Here is a 24,467-nt window from a genome sequence, read left to right on the forward strand (position 1 = left end):
TTACTATGATCTATAACCATTTGAAAATGTTTTTACCTGTCCACTGGTTTTTTTTCCCACCCTTAGAAAAACTATAAAGGCATGGATTCCTTGTTTTCTTCATTGTCTAAAACCTGTACCTAGTATTGTACCTGACACAAAATTGCTAACTAATGAACAGCTAATGAATGAGTAAATTCTTAAATGAATGTGTGTGTCTGCACATCCATTTACACACCCAAATCACTGCCTGTGGCTGACAGAATGTATGCTGGGGTTACGTACAATTCCCCGAAAGTCCTAGGTATAACTTCATCTTCTTCTTTTCTTCCCTAAAAAGTATACTTCAAAACAAGTGTAATTTACATTTAAACACTGTCCATTTCAGGACGTATTTCTTTCTCCCCCAGCGACATGGATAAGCAATCAGTGCACAGGCAGATACAAAGGAAACTTTCTCTACGTAAGCGGTATCATCAAAAATTTCTTCTTATATCTGACAAAGTGAAAAACTGATGCCTGTGTTAACAAGCTCTACTTGCTTACTGTGTGCCAGACACAGATATTAACAGATTCAAGATGAGTAAACATACTGACTGCCGCACACCTCTTCAGCTGGCCTTTAAATACTTCAAAGCTCAAATTTTCAACATTCAGCAAGACTGTCTGCAAGCCTCTTCAACAGATTGTCAGAAATGAGTAATAAACAGGACGTATTTGAAATCTCATGTTTGATATTAACTCTGGGTCATAGACTGAATCTCTGAGGTCAAGTAGTCAGGCAGTAGGATGAAAAAAATATTACCAGATATAAACTCTGCTTGATTCTATCTTTACATCATCTTGTTAGAACAGAGGTTCTCAAAATGTGCTTCTGAATCAGATACTCTAGGGGTGGGGCCTTTTAATCGGTGTTTTAACAAGCCCTACGGGTTATTTTGATGCATGCTAAAATTTGAGAACCGCTTCTCAAGCAATGTAGACTTAGCTGAGTCAGTCAAATCAGTGTTAAAAAAAAAAAAAAAAAAAAGAGGTCAGAATTCCAGGCAGGATTTAGAATTTAGAATCTAAGTCAGTGTTTCTCAATCTTTGGCTGCATATTAAAATTACTGGAGGAGTTAAAAAAAATAGCAAATGCTTGGGTCTCAGCTCCAGAGATTCAAATTCCTGGGACTGGCTTGGGCTTTGGGATTTTTAAAAACTGTCCGTGCACTTTTGATACCTGACTGGGACTAAGAAATTACTCTCTCTAAGCTATAGGTAGTATTCAGGAAGGACGGTCACTGTTTTCATTTTCAGAGTTTGATTTTCTGGCACTAGTAGCTTTGCGCACCATAAGGAGATAATGAGTGTGTATTTATTCCACTAAAATGTAAGAGTAAACATTACTTAATTTGCTGTTACTTGGAATAAAATTTGGCAGATTTCATTCAAATGACTGGATTCAGCAGTGCTAAAATGTTATTAAGAGTTAAACTAGTCTCAGAAATAAGAGTTATGAAAAAAGTCAATATTTTTTCCCTTGCAGCTTCACAGTGTGTTGAAATTGTGTTGGGTGAATATGCATACTCTTTCTCATAAAATGTGCCATTAACCTGGCTTTTGGATCAGCATCAGTCGATGTCATCTTTGACACATCCACCATTGTTCTGGTACAAGTGATGAGACTACACTTTTTTTTTTTTCCCTAAGATTTTTTCTGATGCGGACCATTTTTTAAACATTTATTGAATCTGTTACAATATTACTTCTGTTTTTTGTTCTGGATTTTTGCCCACAAGGCATGTGGGATCTCAGCTCCCTGACCAGGGGCTAAACCGCACCCTCTGCACTGGAAGGTAAAGTCTTAACCACTGGCCCACCAGAGAAGTCCCAGTGGAACTGTTCTTAAAGATCAGTTTACCACTGTTGCACAGCAAAGGGGCTTCCCAGGTAGCTCAAATGGTAAAGAATCTGCCTGCAATGTGGGAGACCTGGGTTGGGAAGAGCCCCTGGAGAAGGGCATGGCAACCCACTCCAGTATTCTTGCCTGGAGAATCCCATGGACAGAGGAGCCTGGAGGGCTACAGTCATTGGGTTTGCAAAGAGTCGGACATGATGGAATGACTGTCACAGCAGAAGCACCCAGTGGCTATAAAGCTGTGTGGCTGGCATGCCTTTCTGTCCCCGGTGGCTCCCTCTGCCTCCCTCATCTCCCTCTGGTCTGCTGTCTTGACCCAAGGCTGATCCTCTCTTCAGGGTTGCTCTCTCTTGCCTTCCTGGTCCCTACCTATGCGCCCCATTACTCTCTTCCCTCTGATGTCTTATCAGTTAATCTCAGTTTCCTCAAGTTCTAGAGACATCTGGAGTCAATTTCCATGCACTGTCAGCCTACTAAACATTTTTTTTTCCTTCCTGATCTACCAAACACACAGTTACTTCAATAGTCACAGCACCTCTTTTCATCAGTCACGATCAGAAAGATCCGTGTGCTTCCACACTGAGGATACCCGTAGTAGTATGGGATCCATAGTGAGGCGAGCAGTAATACATCTTAGAAAAAGGTCTCCTTCTTTTGGACCCCAACCCTCTGGGTACCCAAACCTCTGCCCCCTCACTCCAGGGGCCCCATGACATTTAGATTCAGTCTTTCTCCCTCCCTTTTGAAGTGGGTTGCTTGATCCTGATTTCTTAGTGTCTGTTTGTCCCATAAAGTATTTGCAAAATGCTCTGCAGCATCTTCACTTCAGTTCAATTCATTTGGACTGAGGACTTTAGCTTTCTGCCCATTGGGCTGTGGGCTGGGAGCCTACCCTTACCCTGGTCCAGCTCAGGCTCAGTACCTCTGTTCATGGGACACTCCAGATACTTAATTTTATAGAATGTGATTCAGACAGCTTTCTTTAATTCACATAGATCATTCCTACCTGAATTTATAAACCCAGGTTTTCATATGTCGGTATCCACTCAGCATTGAGACAAAATTCATATCTGCGAGAGCATATGTGGTCTTCCCAGGTGATGCTAGTATAAAGAATCCGCCTGCCAATGCAGGAGATGCAGGAGACTCAGGTTCAATCCCCGTGTTGGGAAGATCCCCTAGAGGAGGGCATGGCAACCCACTCCAGTATGCTTGCCTGGAGAATCCCATGGACAGAGGAGCCTGGTGGGTTGCAGTCCATAGGGCCACAAAGAGTCGGACACAGCTGAAGCGATTTGGCACGCACGCATGTAGAGCACATGTAAGCCCATGTTTTTAAGCAATGTGGCTTGCACATATCAAGAAATCAATGAAATTTTGTCCAATTGAATTGACTACATTTAGTGTCAAAGTCTGTAGACAAACCTACATCTCCATTCTAGTTGATAGTGAGCCAACTGATTGGCTTTAATCTGTCAAGTATCAACAAGAGAGTAGTAAATAAGGATTAAGAATACAGAAAATATATCAAGGAAAAGTTCCAATGCTGTTTGTACATGCCTCATATTCCTGAGTAAGGGGGACATTTTACCAGTAAGACAAGCTCTGGGCCAAATGATGTAATAGACTAGGAAGAAAATTAGCATCATTATGCTTTCTCTTTCAATGACTTTCTTTGCTACCCTTTTCCCTACTTCTTCTCCTGAAATATTCCTTGTATTCAATAAGTTATCAACAAATCTCCTGAATTTTACTTGGGGGAGTCTTAGTGACTTTTGCATATGAACCTCAAAGACAGTAATTCTGATGGTGGATTTTCAGGTATCATGGCAGGCAGTGGGTGAGATATGTTTGCATAGGATGATCTATCTTGTGCCTCTTGAGTTCTAATAACTTGTGGACCAACTTGGGACTTGACTTGTCACTTGGTTTATTTCCTACAAGCAGGATTACTTTAGTAGGAAGAATAATGGCTCCCCAAAGATAGCCTCATCCTAATCCTTGGGGAATCTGTGGATGTGTTAGCTTATGTGGCAGAGAGGAGAGGGAAGCCTGGCGCACTGCAGTCCATGGGGTTGCAGAGTCGGACACGACTGAACAGCAACAACAAAATGGTGATAATAGAAATCACTGACTGCTCTTTTGCTAATCCAGTAAATTGACTAGGGTGGATTGCTGGTTACCTAGGAAGTATTCAATACATACTATTTCCTATCTCTTCTATCTGCTGGCCCATACCAACCTGCCACCATAAATCTTGCAATGATGGCTCTATTCAAAACTGAGGGGATGTAATTAACAGATAATCATCTAATAGACTTAATAGAATTATCTCTTAAATGTATTAGTGTAATTTTTTAAGAGAGAGAAACTGGTAGAACAAGAGCTATTAGCAAATACTAAAAAAACTCTGGTATAGCTTATCACTAGGGGATATAAAATGACTTCGGAGCTAGTAGATGCTCTGAATAAGCATGCCAGGAATTCAAAGTTCAAAAGATTATTATAAACCATACTTTCTTTCCATTAATCCTAAAAAGGGAAAAGGAATGCCGAGGGGGCCTTGGTCTCATCAACTCTTAAAAGTAACAAGAATATAGCTTGATTCCACCTGTTAATATGGAAGAGCAATATAGATGGGTCTAAAAATATTTTATAAAAATGTTTAGAACACTGAGAGAACAGACATACCATTAATAGAAATGGGGACGACAGAAGCATCGAGTGTGATAATAGCCACCTAACTACTGTAAGAATTAAATGTCAAATCAAATTACCATCCAGGAATAACTCAGAATGTGAAAAAAATTTTCAGCCTTTTTTCATATTATCACTTAAGATGGCAATTTTGAAATTGATATCAGGAAATGTTATTTTAACTCACTAAAGTGTAAAGCTGGTTGACAAAAAAGTGATACACTAGGATCCCGCAGGAGAAGTCTCTGTGTGTGTGAGTGTGTAAGTGAATGTGTGTGTACTGCCTTGTTTCAAAGTAACTGATCGGGTAAAAATAGAAACATATATAAAATGCTTCCTGAATTCTACTTAATAAAGATACTGAAGGATCATTAAAATATGAGAATGGGTCTATATTGATATATTATCCCTAGTGTTAGTCACTCAGCTGTGTCTGACTCTGCGATCCTGTGGATTTTGGTCTGCCAAGCTTCTCTGTCCATGGAATTCTCCAGGCAAGAATACTGGAGTGGGTAACCATTCCCTTCTCCAGGAAATCTTCCTGACTCAAGGATTGAACCTGAGTTTCCTACACTGCAGGCAGATTCTTTACCATCAGAGCCACCAGGGAAGCCCCAGTATATAATTCCTAAGGAAGTAATAAGAATATGGCAGAACCTGTATTAAGGGATCTTGCTAGATTCAAAGGCGCCTTAATCATGAACTTAGTTGCATATATTATTTACAATAAAAAAAACCTTGGGCCAAGTAACTCAATCACCATGGATTAGGCAACTACCTAATAAGGCAAAATCATGTTTTTCTAGAGAATTACAGAAGAACCCTTACTCAAAATCAGTCTATACATCTGTGTTTCCAGTCTGCCCTATTTTCATCTAATTCCTTAATTCTTAGCTTCAGGAATCTATAAGTTAAACCATTTAATTTAAAACTGTTTGTGGTCACTGTGGATATTTGTAGATAGTAATAATGAAGTGTCAAATGCTCTTTTTAATTCATGTTTTTATAATTGCATGGACTCAGTTTACTTCATTTTTTCATGGAAAAAATTGTTTTAGAATTCTAAAATTATTTTCAATTTTTAAATTAAGTAGTAAGACTTTTAAAAACTATCTCTACGTGAATATATTAAGCTACTGACTTGGTCAACATATTAAAAGTTTTTAGGAATCTTCTATTTAAAAGGAAACTTTTTCTCTGAAATCTCAAAATCAAATGCTATATTGTGTCTAAAATTCTGAAGATTGTGTAAATACAGTCTTCACCACATACACTATATAAATTCATACAGGGAATGTTTAATCAAGCAGGTAAAAGTAGATACTAGTTTATTTCTAGACACCTTTACTTATCACATCACTTAGCAACATCATTTATTCAGAAGAATCTCTGGCATAAAATGCTCTGCTAATCCACTTTATCTCTTACAGTGTTACTTTTCTCCCTAATTAAATGAAACAGATATCAGGTAACATTTAATTGACTTTGTATCTTTTCTTATCAATGCTGACTTTCACCACACACATACTTGAGGTGGTAGAGGGAATAGGGAGGGGAAGGGGTGAGTAGTTTTCTCATCTTCGTCAAAATGATGCTGGAAAAGGGGAGTGAAGCGAGTCTATTAAGAATATAAACTCATTCCAGTCTCAGTGGTGTCTAGAACATAAATCAGTAAGATTCAGTAAGCTTATTATTATAACTAAGCCAGAGAAATCACAGCATCTACAAAAGCTGAAATGTCTAAAAGCTAAATCTTTAAACTAGAATCATATCCAGGCATTACAGGCAAGAAGAGGATCTCAGTTATAATAAAACCAAGACAGAGTCTGATGTCACCATGAAAGTCTATGCGAAGAATATTGGGAAAGCACATGTTCACACATAAGAATGTTCAAAGTGTTAGTCTCTCAGTCGTGTCTGACTCTTTTCGACCTCATGGACTCATGGACTGTAGCCCGCCAGAGTCTTCTGTCCATGGAATTCTCCAGGAAAGTACACTGGAGTGGGTAGCCATCGCCTTCTCCAGGGGATCTTCCCCACCCAGGGATTGAACTAGGGTCTCCTGCATTGCAAGCAGAGTCTTCACCCTGTGAGCCACCAGGGAAGCCCAAGAATGCTCAAACCACATACACTTGTGCTCATTTCACAAGCTAGCGAGGTAATGCTCAAAATCCCTCAAGCCATGCTTCAACAGTACATGAACCAAGAACTTCTAGATGTACAAGCTGGGTTTAGAAACAGCAGAGGAACCAGAGATCAAATTGCCAATATCCATTGGATCATAGAAAAAGAGGGAATTCCAGAAAAAACATCTGCTTCACTGACTACACTAAAGCTTTTGAGTTGTGTGGATCACAGTACACTTGGAAGATTCTTAAAGAGATGGGAATACCAGACCACCTTAGCTGCCTCCTGAGAAATCTGTATGCAGGTCAAGAAGCAATAGTTAGAACCAGTCATGGAACAACAGACTGGTTCAAAATTTGGAAAGGAGTACATCAAGACTGTATATGGTCACCCTGCTTATTTAACTTATATGCAGAGTACATCATGAGAAATGCCGGGCTGGAGGAATCACAAGCTAGAATCAAGATTGTCTGGAGAAATATCAGTAACCTCTGATATGCAGATGATACCATCCTAATGGCAGAAGCAAAGAGGAGCTGAAGAGCCTCTTGATAATGGTGAAAGAGGAGAGTGAAAAAGCTGGCTTAAAATTCAACGTTCAAAAAATGAAGATCATGACATACAGTCCCATGGCAATGGGATAAAATGTGGAAACAGAGGCAGATTTTATTTTCTTGGGTTCCAAAATCACTGCAGATGGTGACTGCAGCCATGAAATTAAAAGATGATTGCTCCTTGGAAGAAAAGCTATAACAACCCTAGACAGCATATTAAAAAGCAGAGACATCACTTTACCAACAAAAGTCCATATAGTCAAAGTTATGGTTTTTCCAGTAGTCATGTTTGGATGTGAGAGCAGACCATAAAGGAGGCTGAGTGCTGAAGAATTGATGCTTTCAAATTGTGGTGCTGTTAAAGATTCTTGAGAGTCCCTTAGACTGCAAGGAGATCCAACCAGTCCACCCTAAAGGAAATCAGTCCTGAATATTCATTGGCAGGACTGATGATGAAGCTGGAGTTCCAATACTTTGGCCACCTGATGTGAAGAGCCTACTCACTGGAAAGGACTCTGATGTTGGGAAAGATTGAAGGCAGGAGGAGAACGGGGACAACAGAGGATGAAATGATGGATGGCATCACTGACTCAATGGACTTGAGTTTGAGTAAATTCTGGGAGACAGTGGAGGACAGGGAAGCCTGGCGTGCTGCAGTCCATGGGGTCGCAAAGAGTTAGACACGACTGAATAACTAAATAACAATGAACAACAATAATTACAGAAGTGAGGGAAGAGTTTGATCTTGTGTCAAATCATTGCCCAGGGAAGGTATCTTCCAGCTTGTAAAAGCTTCTTGAAATAAAAGATGACATGGAAACAAAAATTTTAAATTATCGTATAAATGGCAGCACAAATAATTAAAAATAGCATAAGAAGACTTCCCTGCTGGTCCGGTGGTAAAGAATCGCCTGCCAATGCGGTGAACACAGGTTCGTTCCCTGGTCCAGAAAGATTCCACATGTCATGGGGCTACTGAGCCCGTGTGCCTCAACTACTGAGCCTGTGTGCCCTAGAGCCTGCGCTCACACAAGAGAAGCCACCCAATGAGAAGCCTGTGCACCACAGCTAGAGAGTAGCCGCCGCTGGCTGCAGCTAGAGAAAAGCCTGCGCAGCATCGAAGACCCAGTGCAGCCAAAATTAAATAATAATAGCATACTATAAGGTTGTTAATATACTAAGCAGTACGATATATTATGTATACATATATGTGCTTTATAAAAGTGTTTCAAGCGTAAGATTATAGTACAACTCACTCATCAAATCTTTTTTTTCAATGCCAACAATTTCTTAAATGGTTAAGCATAGCTTACCTTCTTTTTAAATTCTAGAGCAATGATGCAGTGCATTTAATTTGGGGCTATTTCTACATAAACATGTAAAGCAAGAGAAAGACTATGGGAACACAAAACAGTTCTTTTCTGGCTCTTGGATTTCTGAAGTCTACTGACCAGTTTTACTACTTTATTTTCAATTCCTGAAGTGGCTGTCTTGAGCTACGGTTGAAAACACTGTTTTCAGTGTTCTCCAATCATGCCTCTAACAGCTACACAAATGCAGTTAAAGGTAACAGGCAGGGCATTACCAGGATGAAATGATCAGGCCTTTCTGCACCAAGGAAACCAGCAAAGAAATGGAAAACAGGCAGGTCTGCTGTCTCAGTTTGGAGGAAAGTCATCAGAGCTGTCTTGAAACAAAACAAGGAGAATTGTGTCCTGGCTTCCTTCATCAAAAGACACTCTAAATGTGCTATTTTCTAAGCTTTCTTTACAATTAATAAGAAGGATAAAAAGTAGTTCTAAACTGAAAACTAAATATAGCAAGATAATTGTTTCCTTAATCTTTTCTTTTGAATTTTTTAGTACCAAGAATATTAGTAGCATTGGCAAACACTGAATCTTACCCGAGACAGTACTAGGAATAACTGAATAATTTATTCTGGAATCTTCTACCATAACAACACTATAACCATCTAAAGATACATTGTTTTCTTAACCTAATATTTATATTATTTATTCCCTAAGTGAAAAATCACTTATGCAACACGGCTTGGCAATTGATTTTTTATTCTTAGGGGCAGAAACAGGTCAATAAATTAATGATTTTAGTTAATTTACACTATTTTAAAACTAAATATTCAGGAAAACTTTTCCCCTTCATTTACACAAACATTATTGCTCCCAAGAAACGTACATTATGAAATTGATCCACATTTGTCAAACAAGAACCAAAACATCTATATTTTTGTGTGTACGTGTGTGTGGTTCATACATTCCTCACTTTATCACAATGTTAAGCTTCAATAAACCATATTTTCCCTGATTTGCAGTCAGGATTAAGTATGACATTTGTCCCTTTGACTTCACTGGAATATTGCAGAAAGATCCATTGCTTTAATACTTACAAGGTAGAAACAAATAAATGAGGCTGCTAAATAAAATGTACGAAAGTTGCTCAGTTGTGTCTGACTCTTTGTAACCCCATGGACTATACGGTCCATGGAATTCTCCAGGCCAGAATACTGGAGTGGGTAGCCTTTCCCTTCTCCAGGGAATCTTCCCAACCCAGGTCTCCCACATTGCAGGCAGATTCTGTATCAGCTGAGCCACAAGGGTAGCCCAAATAAAATCTATAAAGTAATAACTCAAACACTATTTATAAGAACATTAGAGGGACAAAGTTTTAAAAAGCAACTAGTTTTCTTGTGATATCATAGGAAAATAAGATTTCACATTTTTATTACACAGAATCAAGAAGTATCTGTCTACTACAAATCATTTGCATAAGCAATATCAAATTTTTAAGGAACATGTTAGGAACAAAAATTAAATATCCACAGCCCTTATTTTCCAATGACCTCAATGAAGAATTTAAAAATATATGCTTCCTTATTACTTAAATTTACTAATTTTCTCAAAGACGCATTTATTGAACTGTTTTCTTCTTTATAAGTCTGTCAGCTGCATGACTACAGCATTCTGTACTAAATATATTTAGTTGATTCTAAGACCTGGACAAACATGGTATGTTATCCCTATCTTCAGCTGGTTGCAGCCCAGCGTATTAGACTTGCAATCAAAACTATCCTTCGAACCTCCCACAACTGCTAAATCGAGGTGTTTTGGAGTACTATGTTTTGGTAAAAGTGAGTTACTATATGTAATGTTCAAGTCTATAAAATGTACACTTCCAAGCACCAAAAAAGAGAAATAAAACATGTACAGTGAGCTCAAGAAGTACAGTGCTTTGCATTTCCATGATTTGGCCAAAGTGGAAACTCATTATTATTAGAGTAATGGAAATCTTAGCTTAGCTACTTACTAGTGGTCCAATAACTTTGGAAGCATTCTTAGCCTTTAAAGTGGGCACTGAACAAATGTTAATTATCTTTCCACTTTCATCCCTCCTATCCCATCTTTCCACCAAAAACAGACAGTTAAACTTTACACACAGTTACTGTGAGAAAGCCAAGAGAAAGGAGGAAAGAAAAGGACAGAAGAAGGAAGGGAGAGAGGGAAAATAAAAGCAAGGGGAAAAAAAAAGAAAAAGAAAAAGGAAAAGCTCTGGAGACTCTCACTGTAGTAGCTACCTGCACAGTCGCTACCATGCCACAGAAACTATACTGCATGAATGATCCTATTTCCATGAATAATTTTACTGAAATCTTCAAAAGAACCCTAATAGCCAGGTGCTATTATTGTCCCACTTTTCAAATGAAACCGAGGCTGAGAAAGGCTCAGTCTCCTGGCCCAGGGTCATATCACCAATTCTTGTCGGAGGCAGAACCTCTATTTATTCCAGTTCCAACTCCCCTCACTCTGATGGAAAGGAAGATACGCAGGGTCAAGAGACTGGCCTTCCTGTGTACACATTTCAAAGAAGTAAGACATCTTATAATTAAGACGTTCGAAGTGACCTCTTCATTTCCCCCTTAGACCGTTTCCACGCCCCTCTAGTCTTTCCCATCTCAGTGAATGCAGCACCACTCTCCTCTGGCCAAGAAACCCAGCATCATGCTCACATTCTCTTTTTTCCAATTCATCAGTAAGTCCCGTAGATTGAGGTGTGAAATTATGCAAGCCCATCCTCTTCTCCATGTCACATCTGTCTTCCTGCATCAGCCCTACATCGATCTCCCTTCTTCCTCCTTGAAATGCCCCCTTGACTCTCTACTGCTACAAGAGCCATCATCTGAAAACATAAATTAGAACTTGTGAACTTCCTTGTTTTAAAAAGATGTGGGGGCTTCTCTATCCCTTAGAACAAAATCTGAATTGCTACCCTGGGTTTGTAAGGCTCTGTACCATCTGGCCCCCATCTAGCTCTCTGGCATCCACTGCCTAGTGCTACTCTCTCATTTGTTACCTCAGCTCCAGGTGTGTTGATGCTCTTCTGGTCCCTTGAACACACAAAGCTCAGGGCCTTTGCACATGCTTTTCCTCCCATCTGGAACATTTCTTCCTCCCTTCTTCCTGTGACAGCTTCATCTCATCCTAAGTCTAAGCTTAAACATCACCTTTCTGAAGCCTTTCCTGACAGGTGCATCTTTATCTTGGATTTACTGACAACCTCTGCAATAGTTTAAACAATGAATACATGTTGTACTTGTCTACTGTTCTATTATCCATACCTATCATAACCTCAGATCAGATCATAATTGCCATGACTGTCACTGTTTTTCAAGATCCCAATAGACACCTGAAACATAGTGGCTGCTCCAAAAGTACTTGCTGAATAATTCAATAAACAAATGAATAAGGAAATAATTTTCACCCGGTAACTTTCACCATAGAAACTCTTTCATTGCATTCTGGTTTTATTGTATTCTTAAGTGTGTGTGTGTGTGTGTGTGCTAAGTCACTTTATTTGTGTCTGACTCCGTGCCACCCTGTGGGCTGTAGCCTGCCAGGCTCCTCTGTTCAAGGAATTCTCCAGGCAAGATTACTGGAGTGGGTTGCCATACCCTCCTCCAGGGGATCTTCCGGACCCAGGAATGGAACCCGCATCTCTTTATGTCTCCTGCATTGGCTGGTAGGTTCTTTATCACTAGTACTAGCTCAAGTCATGTCCGACTCTTTGCAACCCCATGGACATAGCCCACCAGGCTCCTCTGTCCATGGAATTCTCAAGGCAAGAATACTGGAGTGGGTAGCCATTTCCTTCTCCATGGGCTCTTCCCCACCCAGCAATTGAACCTGGGTCTCCTGCATTGCAGGCACATTCTTTACCATCTGAGCCACTAGGGAAACCCCATTGTATTCTTACAGGTTCTAACAAATATGCAATTATACTAGCTACAACTGTGTACTAGACCATTGAACACCACATTCTATTTCTCCTGACTGCCCAGAGCAAACTTAAAGAGACAGACTGGAATATTTTTGAGTTATGTAATATATACCATGAATAAATATTTGATTTGAAACTGTGGTATTTTAATCACTTATGAAACATTTGCTTAGTTTTTAAAAGGTGATTATCATTTGTTGTGAGAGTAACATAGAACCATGCTAAACTTCAAAGATGTGTCTAATACTTATCTTGGTTGCTTCCAATTGCTGACAGTTAAAATAAAGCTGCTATAAACAACAACAAAAAAATGATATATCTAATACAGATTCACATTCATGGGAAGATTTAACGATTTAGAAAAAGCTTCCTCTGAACTAAAGCTAATAAAAATGGTACATCCATAAAATTTTGGAATGAACTTAAAGAATAATTAATAAAATGTAGTTTATACTTTTCTATTTAAAAAGTACAACTTCTTTCATGGATACAGCACAGATATTTTATAGATTCATACTTTTATTTTTTTTTTCTTTTTGGCCATGTGATTTTAGCGGCTTGTGGAATCTTAGTTCCCTGACCAGGGATTGAACCAGTACCCTTGCAATGGAAGCATGGCATCCTAATGACTGGACTGCAGGAGAATTCCTGATTCCTGCTTTTAAAGGCAGGGGTCTGGCATTGAAAGAGCTTGATGACTTGAACTGTTCTGAACTGCTCAATGAAAAAAGAAAGGCTTACAAACATTATGCCATAGTCACCAACACCTCCTCCCAGGATCAGTTTTCTAGTGGATCTGTGCTCTCTTACAGATTAAAAAATACTTGCATCAGTGCCTGACATTACTTCACTTTCTTATTATAACTCCCTGAGACACTAGTATCTTTCCTCTGGTTCTCATGTCACTAGCAATTAACTTTATTGCCAAGAATGCTTGCTTTTTTCCCCTCTCAGCTGAATATTTGTATAATCTTTTAATGCTTGTACTCAGACCTCGTTTTCTGACTTACTGTGCTTATCTATATTTTTCCAGCCTTGCTTTAAATTCAAGCTAATTATCATTAATGACTTTGCCTTCAACCGTGAAGTTACTGGTCACCTTCCAGCAGAAAGTTGTGCTCCTTCTCGCCAGAATGAGAAGCGTCCAGTCTCCTTGTGTCTTGACTATTCAATCGTCAAGTATGGACTAAAAATCTGCAAGACTCGCCCTCCACTGACATTTCACATACAGAAATGACTTGGCAGCTTTTTTTTTAACTATGTCAAGAAGCTATTTATATCTTTCAATAGCATATGAATTAGGGATCTTGGCGGATGAAAAACTAGGCACCACAAAGCACAATCAAAGACAGTGGCAACACACATCTGGCTACGGACCAGATGCTTTACAATGGCCAACACACATATTATGTCTGACACCCCAGTTTCAGGGCTGAAACCGGAGACAGACTCACTTAGTCGGCGTGCCCGTGTCATATGAGAGCTGAAATGAGGAAATGGCCAACCAATTTTCATAATGGAGAAAAAGGAGAGCCCCTCCTACTTAGTATAACTAGCCAGATGATCACATATCCTAGTTCTTTCTTCTGCCCATCAAAAAGTACTTTGATTTATGTCAGAGTTTGGGGTTGACATGTACACACTGCTATATTTACAACAGACAACCAACAAGGACCTACTGTATAGCAGAGGGAACTTTGCTTAATATTCTGTAATAACCGAAGGGGAAAAGAACTTGAAAAAGAATGGATGTATGTATATGTATAACTGAATCCCTTTCAGTTACCTGAAACCATCACAACATTGTTAATCAAGAGAGATCGCAGAAAAAGCAAAGTATCTTGAATCTGATGAATCTGATGCTGACACTTTGAGACTTGAAACAAGAAACAGAAAAAATGTACATAATGACTTTTTAATAAGAGTTGAGGATATTTTATGCTAATATACTTTCTACTTCTCTTCTTGTCGTAAAGTTGTCTCACATGAGGCAAAAAAATTGGGGTGACTAAAAACACTTTAGGCAGTGGTTCTGACTTACATATTTCAATGATTTATAAAAAATGTCTATCTCTTTAAATTTTTAAAATTGCATTATATGATACAATTGTTTATAGTATACCGTCAACTATTTTATTTTCTGAAAAGAATTCTTTAAGAGTAACATGAGCTCTAAACTGGTGTTTACTATGAATCTCTTCAGTCTTAAGTATATTTCACTGAAGATTTCAAAGGCATTTTTATAGGAGTTAGTTCCATGTGTTTAAAAATGTGAAAGCTTTACTAAAAATCTTTTTTGGTGCCACAGGGATTTAAATTAATGCTAGGATAAGAGAATGTTCCAAAAGAATGCACAGGTCCCCCGGGGAATTGTTTATAGGAGCTTTTCATAGAATACTATTTAATTGATCCTTATATAAAATAGAGCTTCTTTTTGCCATTTATCTATTCATTTATATTAATATTTGTGAAATATTTACTCTGTGTTCACCCAAGTGTAGGCACTGTGGTTAAAGATTAATGACATCTTTTTGATTTGAAAAAGTTTCTTCTCTACTAATGAAGATCTTCACAGTAGCAAATAATCAGGATACAACATTTTTGTTATAAATAAAGACAGGGACAGAAGCACACACACACACACAAAAGGCATGACAAATTTTGTTATCAACACGTTGGGAACAGCCCTAGAGAGGGAATGACATTTGAGTTGAAAGTTGAAGAGTGATTAGCAGTCATTAGGGCTGAGGGTGGGGCATGCCTGAACAGTTACCTGAGACTGGGTTTCACATAATAAAGAGCTACAGGAGTTTATTGGAGAGAAAACTAAAAAGGGACAGGAGCGCTTCCATGTTAACATACACAGAATGTGAGAATAGGAAAATTACAGAGTTAAATGCTGAGAAGAAATCAGGCAAGAAATGCTCTGTTAAAAGGGGAGAAAAGAATGTGTGCTTTTCTCAGAAATAGAGGCACAGACATATAGAACAAACTTGGATAACAAGGGGGGAAAGGTGGGGTGGGATGGATTGGGACATTGGGATTGACACATAAAACTACTATGTATAAAATAAATCACTAATGGGAACCACTGTGTAGCACGGGAAATTCTACTCGATGCTCTGAGATGACCTAAGTGGGAAGGAAACCCAAGGAAGAGAGGATATAGGTAAAACGTGGCTGATTCACTTTGCCGTGCAGCAGAAACTAATACAACACTGTAAAGCCACTATACTCCAATAAAAAAATAAAAGAAAAATAAAAGAATACATGCTTTTTTCTTCCCACAAAATTCCAGAGTACTAGATCTGGAATTTCATTCAAAGAGGCAATTATCAAAAGAGGATATATTTTCCAAGTCTGTATTATTATTATTATACAGAGTTACCCTTGAGAAGGCGTGTGTGTGTGTGTTAGTCGCTCAGTCGTGTCCGACCCTTTGTGACCCCAGGGACTGCAGCCTACCAGGCTTCTCTGTCCATGGAATTCTCCAGGCAAGGATATTGGAGTGGATTGCCATTCCCTTCTCCAGAGGAACTTCCCAACCCAGGAATTGAACCCTGGTCTCCTGCATGGCAGGCAGATTCTTTACCGTTTGAGCTACAGGGAAGTCTTGAGAAGGCATAAAGAATAAAAACAAAAGACATGGAAGACAGTTTAGCTAAATCCAGGTGGTACAGTGGTAAAGAATCCACCTGCCATGCAGGAGACACAGGCTTCCATCCCCGAGCTGGGAAGATCCCCTAGAGGAGGAAATGGCAACACACTCCAGTATTCTCGCCTGGAAAATTCCATGGACAGAGGGGTCTGGTGGGCTACAGTCCATGGGGGTACAAAGAGTCAGACAAGAGCAAGCATGCACTCACATAGGTGATTGTAACGCACACTCACGTAAGACATCTCCTCAGCAGAAGCCACAGATGACAGAAGCACATTTCGTAACTCCAGAATCTGACCTTTTAGCTTGTAACTATGCATATGCATGTGTTGTTTGGCCCCAGAAAATCTGGATGGATGACCTATTTTGATATAATATTTCTTTTTTTTTGGCTGCACCATGCTGTTTGCTGGACTTTAGTACTCTAACAGTGAAAGTGTTAGTTGCTCAGTCATGTCTGACTCTTTGTGACCCCATGGACTGTAGCTTGCCGGGCTCCTCTGTCCATGGGATTCTTCTCTTCAGTCAAGAATACATTTCCTTCTCCAGGGCATCTTCCCAACCCAGGGATCAAACTCGGGTCTCCTGCATTCCAGGTGGATTCTTTACCATCTGAGGCAACAAGGAAGCCCACCAGGGATTGAACGCGGGCCCTTAGCAATGAGAGTGCAGAGTCTTAACCACTGGATCACCAGGGAATTGCTGCATGTTCTTTATTAATATTCCAATACACATATTTCATTACTAAATGAGCATTATGACAGACTTTATAATTACAAATTTTCAGGGCTGTATACCGTTTTCTGGTGTTGATACCATTACTAAAAAGCTCTTCTTATTTTTATTGGCATTTAGAGCAATTTCCAGATTGCTGTTGTTCACATGGTGACATATCTGTGCCTACAAGTCTTTACCTCTGTTAAGCTATGTCTCAAGTGGAGTCTTACAGCCTTCCTGACTCCATCTACAACTCAGAGATGTTTCTTCAACTTCATTTTCTTAGTTTTCAACTTCACAAATAGTTTGGAAGTGTAACTGTTTCATCATAATCCCTGAGGTGATTTTTTAAAAAGTTTCTTTGTAATTGATAAAACTAGTATAAAATGGTATCTTAAGATTGATTTGATTTGTGTTTAACTTTAGAAAGAATACATTCTTCTCCACATGTAGTTAGAAAAATTACAGTATGGTACCAGGAAAGAATACTATAAATGTTAGGATACAGTGACCTTTAAGATATTCTAAAATAAAAGACTATATTCCAAAGGATGAAGAACTTGTACCTATCAGCAGATCCAATCTTCTCATAGGTAAAAGGAGGAGAGTGAAAAAGCTGACTTAAAGCTCAACTTTCAAAAAATGAAGATCATGGCATCTGGTCCCATCATTTCATGGCAAATAGATGGGGAAACAATGGAAACAGTGAGAGACTTTATCTTTTGGGGCTCCAGAATCACTGCAGATGGTGACTGCAGCCATGAAATTAAAAGACACTTGTTCCTTGGAAGAAAACTATGACCAACCTAGACAGCATATTAAAAAGCGGAGACATTACTCTGTCAACAAAGGTCTGTCTAGTCAAAGCTGTGGTTTTTCCAGTAGTCATGTATGGACATGAGAGTTGGACTATAAAGAAAGCTGAGCACTGAAGAATTGATGCTTTTGACTGTGCTGTTGGAGAAGACGCTTGGACAGCAAGGAGATCCAACCTGTCCATCCTAAAGGAAATTAGTCCTGAATACTCATTGTAAGGACTGATGCTGAAGCTGAAACTCCAATACTTTGGCCACCTGATGAGAACTGACTCATTGGAAAAGACCCTGATGCTAGGAAAGATTGAAGGTGGGAGGAGAAGGGGATGACAGAGGATGAGATGGTTAGATGGCATCACTGACTCAATGGACATGAGTTTCAGCAAGCTCCAGGAGTTGGTGATGGACAGGATAGCCTGATGTGCTGCCGTCCATGGGGTTGCAAAGAGTTGGACATGACTGAGTCACTGAACTGAACCAAACTGAGCTCTTCAGTCTCATCTATTGAACATGCAAGACTCAGTCTGGAGAAACCAGAGGATTTGAGCATTCTGCCCTCTTAAGTCTCTCCTGAATGTGTTGAAGTTACTATTTGGGGAAAGAATCCGAGATTCAAACTGGCCTCTAGCTGCCTCATTATGCAACTTGCAAGAGGTCAGTTACCTATATCTGTGATTCAGTTTCCTCATCTGTCATATATATATTTTACCATGCTGGGAGCTATGATGGCAAAATTGCATAAATGATAGTTCTGATAAAAGATCTAATTGAAAGAATAATGACATATTGAGTATGTGCGCATGTGGTATGAATACATATGTGTGTGTATAATATATACCTGCTATATTAAGCAACAATCATTACTTCCAAACAGGGTAGAACTCCCTGAGGTGAAAATTCTGACATTATCTATTCTTTGAATAGATAACTCTATGGTCCGGTCATTTGGTAATTGCCCCCAAGCCCTCCAAAAACTGAAAAGCAGAAACTCTGTCCTAAGCACCACCCATTAGTAGGGGATGGTCCCAGTCCATTACTAAATGTTAACAGAAAAATTCTGTGGCTAGCCAGGTTCTTGTGATAAATCTGAAACAGAAGATTTTAGTTTTCTGTTCTCCTCCCTCTCTTCTCCCATTCTTGATTCCTGAAATTAAAAGCTATATTTTATTTTTAAGATTATTTGAAGATTCTATTTGCTCTAGTAAATTTATTTAGACAGTTGCTATCCTAAAATAAATATGGTAGATTTGAAGAAAGTGAATTTAGTAGGTTGAAGAGAGAATTGGTGGTAGAGAGTTCTTGGTTTTATGACATGAGACTTTGACTTGCTTCCCAGTGTGAAATGCTAAAAGCATTTCATATATTTCATGAGAATGGTTTATAGACATGCTTACAAAATTATATAAAGTATTGATTGCTGTTGTTTAGTAGCTAAGTCGTGTCCAGCTCTTTGTGACCCCATGGACTGTAGCCTGCTAGGCTCCTCTGTCCATGGGATTTCCCAAGCAAGAATACTGGAGTGGGTTGCCATTTCCTTCTCCAGGGGATATTCTCAACCCAAGAATTGAACCCACATCTCCTGCACTGATAAGCAGATTCTTTACTACTGAGCCACCAGGATAGTTAATAAAATATTGATAACTGACAATAAGTCACAACAGCTGAATTCAATAACCAAACCCTCTGGTCTAAAAAGTCTGTCATCAAATGGATGGGAAGATAAATACCCTTGTTACTTTCTGGAAGGATGGTTGTGTTTGGGGAAGTTATCTGGTTGTTCCAAGACCTAGATCCTTCCAACTGAGAAGCAAGGCTAATCCTTGTTCATAAGATTCAAGTACCTGCCATAATTCCTGAGACATACATATCTTTGAGAAGTGTTAAATGATATCATAAATGTGTCTTCATAAACATGTCATCTAGTTCATGAAATTTACATTGTTACATTTGACCATATTGAAAATATGTGTTTCTATTACACTCTATAAAATAGGTCTTTTCTAGAGTATATTTTGGTGAAATTATTGGCTGTACAACTAGAAGATACATAGCTAGTTCAGAAAAAATTTAAAATTCTTAGTATAATATTTTTGTAGAAAGGAAAGACAATTATTTTTTTTTCTCACAAATATTGCAAAAATATTTTTTTGTTTTACTTCTGTTTGTCAAAATACCTCACACTTTCCAGACAGAAGAATTTCACTCAATATTCTCTGTAAGTTTAAATAGCATTGCACTTCTCATTCAAATATTAGGATATGTTATAGACAATGCAAAAAATAAGTATCAGACTAAAAATATTTTGAAATACATATGTGACTTTTCAGTTTTTAACCTTGCAGGTCTCTATGATTATTCTGTCAAAGAGAAGTTTTCTCGTATTGGGGAAATTAAAAATAAATTCTGTTCCACCAAAAGTTGCCAGAATCTGCCTGAACCCTATAAGTAACACATTATCAGTGAGGAAGAAAAGAGTAAAGGACAATATCTCTGGAAGTTTTCGCTCTCTAATGAAACTCTAGCTCTGAAAAAGCTCCCGAAATGATTTAGTTCCTATTTCCATAAACACAGTCTTTAGAGGCTCATCCATTTTTCCAGCAAATCCAAAAATAAACCCAGTCTCTTCAGCTAGTCATTCCTCACTTAATATTTTGAAATATGATACAGCATAATGTTTTCTAATATTTGAATACAGACCAAAATTTCAGAGTAAATACTAAAAGTCCATCCAGCTAAGGAAAGAAATGTGCAAAATAACAGAGCATATATGTGAATAAAAAGAAAGAAAAAGTAAAATACATAGAAAAGCAAAAGCTATGATGTCTTAGAATTGTAGTCATCAGATTTCAAACTTTTTTGGCAATTTTAAAGAAAATGATACTTTTGTTATTGAGGTTTATTCAGTCATTCTGAGATATATACATGGTGCTTTGAGCCAACAATTTAGTCCTTAAGTTTATATTATTTATATATATATATATATATATGAAAAGTGAAAGTTTCTCTGTCATATCTGACTCTTTGCAACCCCATGGACTATACAGTCCATGGAATTCTCTAGGCCAGAATACTGGAGTGGGTAGCCTTTCCCTTCTCCAGGGCATCTTCCCAACCCAGGGATCGAACCCAGGTCTCCCACATTGCAGGCTTCCCTGGTAGCTTGGACGGTAAAGCGTCTGCCTACAATGCGGGAAACCTGGGTTCGATCCCTGGGTCGGGAAGATCTCCTGGAGAAGGAAATGGCAGCCCACTCCAGTATTCATGCCTGGAAAATCCCATGGACTGAGGAGCCTGGTGGGCTACAGTCCATGGGGTCACAAAGAGTCGGACACGACTGAGCGACTTCTCTTCACTTTCTTCACTTCTTTACCAGCTGAGTCACAATGGAAGCCCAAGAATACTGGAGTGGGTAGCATATCCCCTCTCCAGTGGATCTTCCCGACCCAGGAAACTGAACCAGTCTCCTGCATTGCAGGCGGATTCTTTACCAACTGAGCATGAGGGAAGACATATATATATATATGTGTGTGTGTGTATGTGTGTGTGTGTGTGTGTGTGCTCAGATGCTCAGTCGTGTCTGACTTTTTGTGACTCTATGGACTGTAGCCTCCTACACCCCTCTGTCTGTGGGATTCTCCAGGCAAGAATACTGCAGTGGGTTGTCATTTCCTCCCCCAGGAGATCTTCTTGACCCAGGGATAAAACCTGGATCTCTTACATCTCCTGTGTCTCCTACATAGCAGGCAGATTCTTTACCACTATGCCACCTGGGAAGCCAATAAATATATGTGTGTGTATATATACACACACACAAATATATGTATATAAAATACAAATTTGAATTACTTCAGAGTCTAATTCTAAAGTTTACTCACAGTGAAACTTCCCATTTGAGCAGCAAAATTCAACAAGCAGATTAGTTTTCTATAAGTTGATTTCCTTCTCAGAACTTGGTTTCCTACTAAGATTCACTTATCAATATGTCGAATAGTAAAGTATAATTTGGTTGCTAAAAAATAAAGTTATTAAACTTAACTAAATTTAGTTGAACCCAAATTGACACTTTTTTTTTTTGCCTCTCTGGCACACACTCAGCAGATGTCATTTTTCAGAGCTTGCAATCCTGTTACATCCAATGATATTTTAAACAAGCGCTATATAATACTTCAAAAAATAGGAAGGGTGAGCACGGAATCTTTTTGAGATAGATGACAGAACAGTGTGCATTTTTGTAAAGTGTCATAAAGAAACAGATGACTGAACTGGAATTATTTCTCTCTCTCTCTTCCCTTGCACACATGTCCCCCCATTTCCTGTGTCCTATTCACATATTCTTTCTGAGGTTCTTTTGCTTCTTCTGAGAGCAAACGAGAACACAAACATCTTTATGATCAATCTAGAAGCGGCCAGTTTTCCTCCTAGGGTGAGGAAGAGAACTGAACAATGTGAGTGGCTGTCAGGGCACTGAGGGAGTGATGACAAAAAAATTACTGAGGTGACTTAGATCTCAGATCATAGTCTATTCTCTGCAGTATTCAGACTCCACTAAGGAAAAGTTTAGCTAGACTAAGTCACTAAACTTCCCAAACTAAGACAATCATTAGACATACTGAACTTGATGAGATGAAACATACATTTACTTAACATTGATCTCTTGGTGAATGCTATGTATCATCCACCAGCCTTAGTCCACACAGCACCCAAGCAAATTAGAAATAGGCACCCACTTTGGGCAAACACAGCTAGATAGGACATGCTTTGCAAGTGGGGCTGGCTGGTTCAACATCTTCCTGTTGCCTCCAGTAGGAAGCTTTATGCAGAGCAAAATCTGAACAATTGGACATGAGGATCCTATTTATATAGATCTTTCTCTTTAGTGCTCTATAAATCACAAGACAAAAATAATATAACTAGAACATGTATTCACAATCATTGCAGAGTAGGACTGTGTCAGATTGAGAATGCAAGATTTTCTAGAGAAAATACCAAATTCACTCCATATAAATTTAGGTGAGCCTAAACTGATACTTGATACAGATTCCTTGTATGAAGGTTGTCAAAGAGCAATGAATAAAAGCCACTCTCCTTGTTTACACTAACAGGAGAGTGAATACTTACCCCCATCTTCAACTGTAAACTGGAATATGTCACTTACGGCATTAGCCCCTTCTCTTAAGACATAGCATATTTTCATATCATCAATGTCAGCTAGAAAACAACCAAATAACAAGATGATTAATTACTAGGGCAAAACCAGTGACTCATTATGTATCGTAAGTCCTATTGGCTGTTACTCTTCTGAACCACGTTTAGGTCCTCTTCTCCTAAGGGAATAGAAGCTATCTTATTTCTCCTATCTCCAAGCCCCCTTGATTTCAGCTGTCCCTTGGAAATCTGATCCCTTACACAGATAAATAGAGTGTAAGAGTTAGGCTATAATAATAGCAAGGTGTTGCCCCTCCCAGTGGTATTTGCATGTTCGTGCACCAAAGGAGTGACTATCTAAATACGGAATGTCAGACTCCATGACAGGTGGAAAGGGAGATATTTTGAGGCATGGCAGATTTCCTGGCACTACAGAAATCACACCCTTTGCCTCCCTGGCCCTGAGAGGACAGAGGTTCCTCTGCTTTCCCTTTAGGCTAATTTTTCTTTTCTCTTGTGTTACAGCAGGCTGTTTTTAAGCTCTCCAAATTTTTGAGAGAAAAAAAATGAAAATTAAAAAAAAAAATCCCACAGATTGAAGTTACTATCATGACCCAGTACCAAAGAGAACTCAGAAAACATCTAGTAAAAGCTGAAACCTTTATTCAGAGTGAAAAATTATTCTGCCTCAGAAGTGTTTTTTCCTGCTATTTTCTATTCTAGCTATCAAGTTCACTGGTATGGTTTGTTTTCAGTATTGACTAATACGCAATTTTAAAATTTATTCATCCATTGTGTGTTTGTCTCTGAAACAATGCCACTCTTCTTAGGTGCTTAGCAGAAAGACAACACCATCTGGTCACGTGGAAAGAGCTTGGTCCAGTGTTCCCATTCGATCTTTAATTCTGTAAGAAAATCTAAAGGCTGTACTATAAGAAAAAGAAAAAAACACCCAGTCCTTGTATTAATGTTTTCTACACAAAAACTATAGTACTTGGGAGACAGTTTCATTAAAACAAATTACCACTTCAAGGGTGATTTTTCAGAAGTTTTCTTTTTTAAACTAATGAGAACATGAATTCAGTTATAAGATACACAAGAGTTAGATTTTCCCTCCAAGTTAGACCTAAACTATTGATTAGATGAAACAAACAAAAACTCATTTTATAATTTTCTTAATAATGCACTGTTCAAAATCTCAAGTAAAGACTTTGATTATAACAGTTATTCTACAGGTGCCTCTTTATATGAGTATATACTTTTATATATACGTATTTATATATGTGTATATATATACACTTCTCTCTATATAAAATGTGTTTATATTGTATATAAGGCTTCTTTGGTGGCTCAGTTGGTAAAGAATCCACCTGCAATGCAGGAGACTTAGGTTCAATCCCTGGGTGGGGAAGATCCCCTGGAGAAGGAAATGGCAACCCACTCCAGTATTCTTGCCTGGGAAATCCATGGACAGAGGAGCCTGGTGGGCTACTGTCCATGGGGTCACAAAGAGTCAGACACGACTGAGTGCCTGAGCATATATTATGTTTATATATATATAAACACTTGCCTCTTAAGGTACAGAA

At 38.7% G+C, this 24,467-nt stretch overlaps 1 protein-coding gene across 1 annotated transcript in view; it reads right to left on the reverse strand.

Annotated features, from left to right (window-relative positions):
• Positions 1 to 24,467, reverse strand: part of FREM2 (FRAS1 related extracellular matrix 2) — a 160,378-nt gene that overhangs the window by 127,166 nt on the left and 8,745 nt on the right. Inside the window, exon 2 of the mRNA XM_086328477.1 lies at positions 22,855 to 22,944. Within this exon, the coding sequence (XP_086184603.1) occupies positions 22,855 to 22,944 (90 nt within the window). The remainder of the gene's footprint in view (positions 1 to 22,854; positions 22,945 to 24,467) is intronic.

This window comes from Bos grunniens, chromosome 12, assembly GCF_055505025.1.
Source record: "Bos grunniens cultivar Pamir isolate PY7600 chromosome 12, Bosgru_T2T1.0, whole genome shotgun sequence".
Taxonomy (NCBI): domain Eukaryota; kingdom Metazoa; phylum Chordata; class Mammalia; order Artiodactyla; family Bovidae; genus Bos; species Bos grunniens.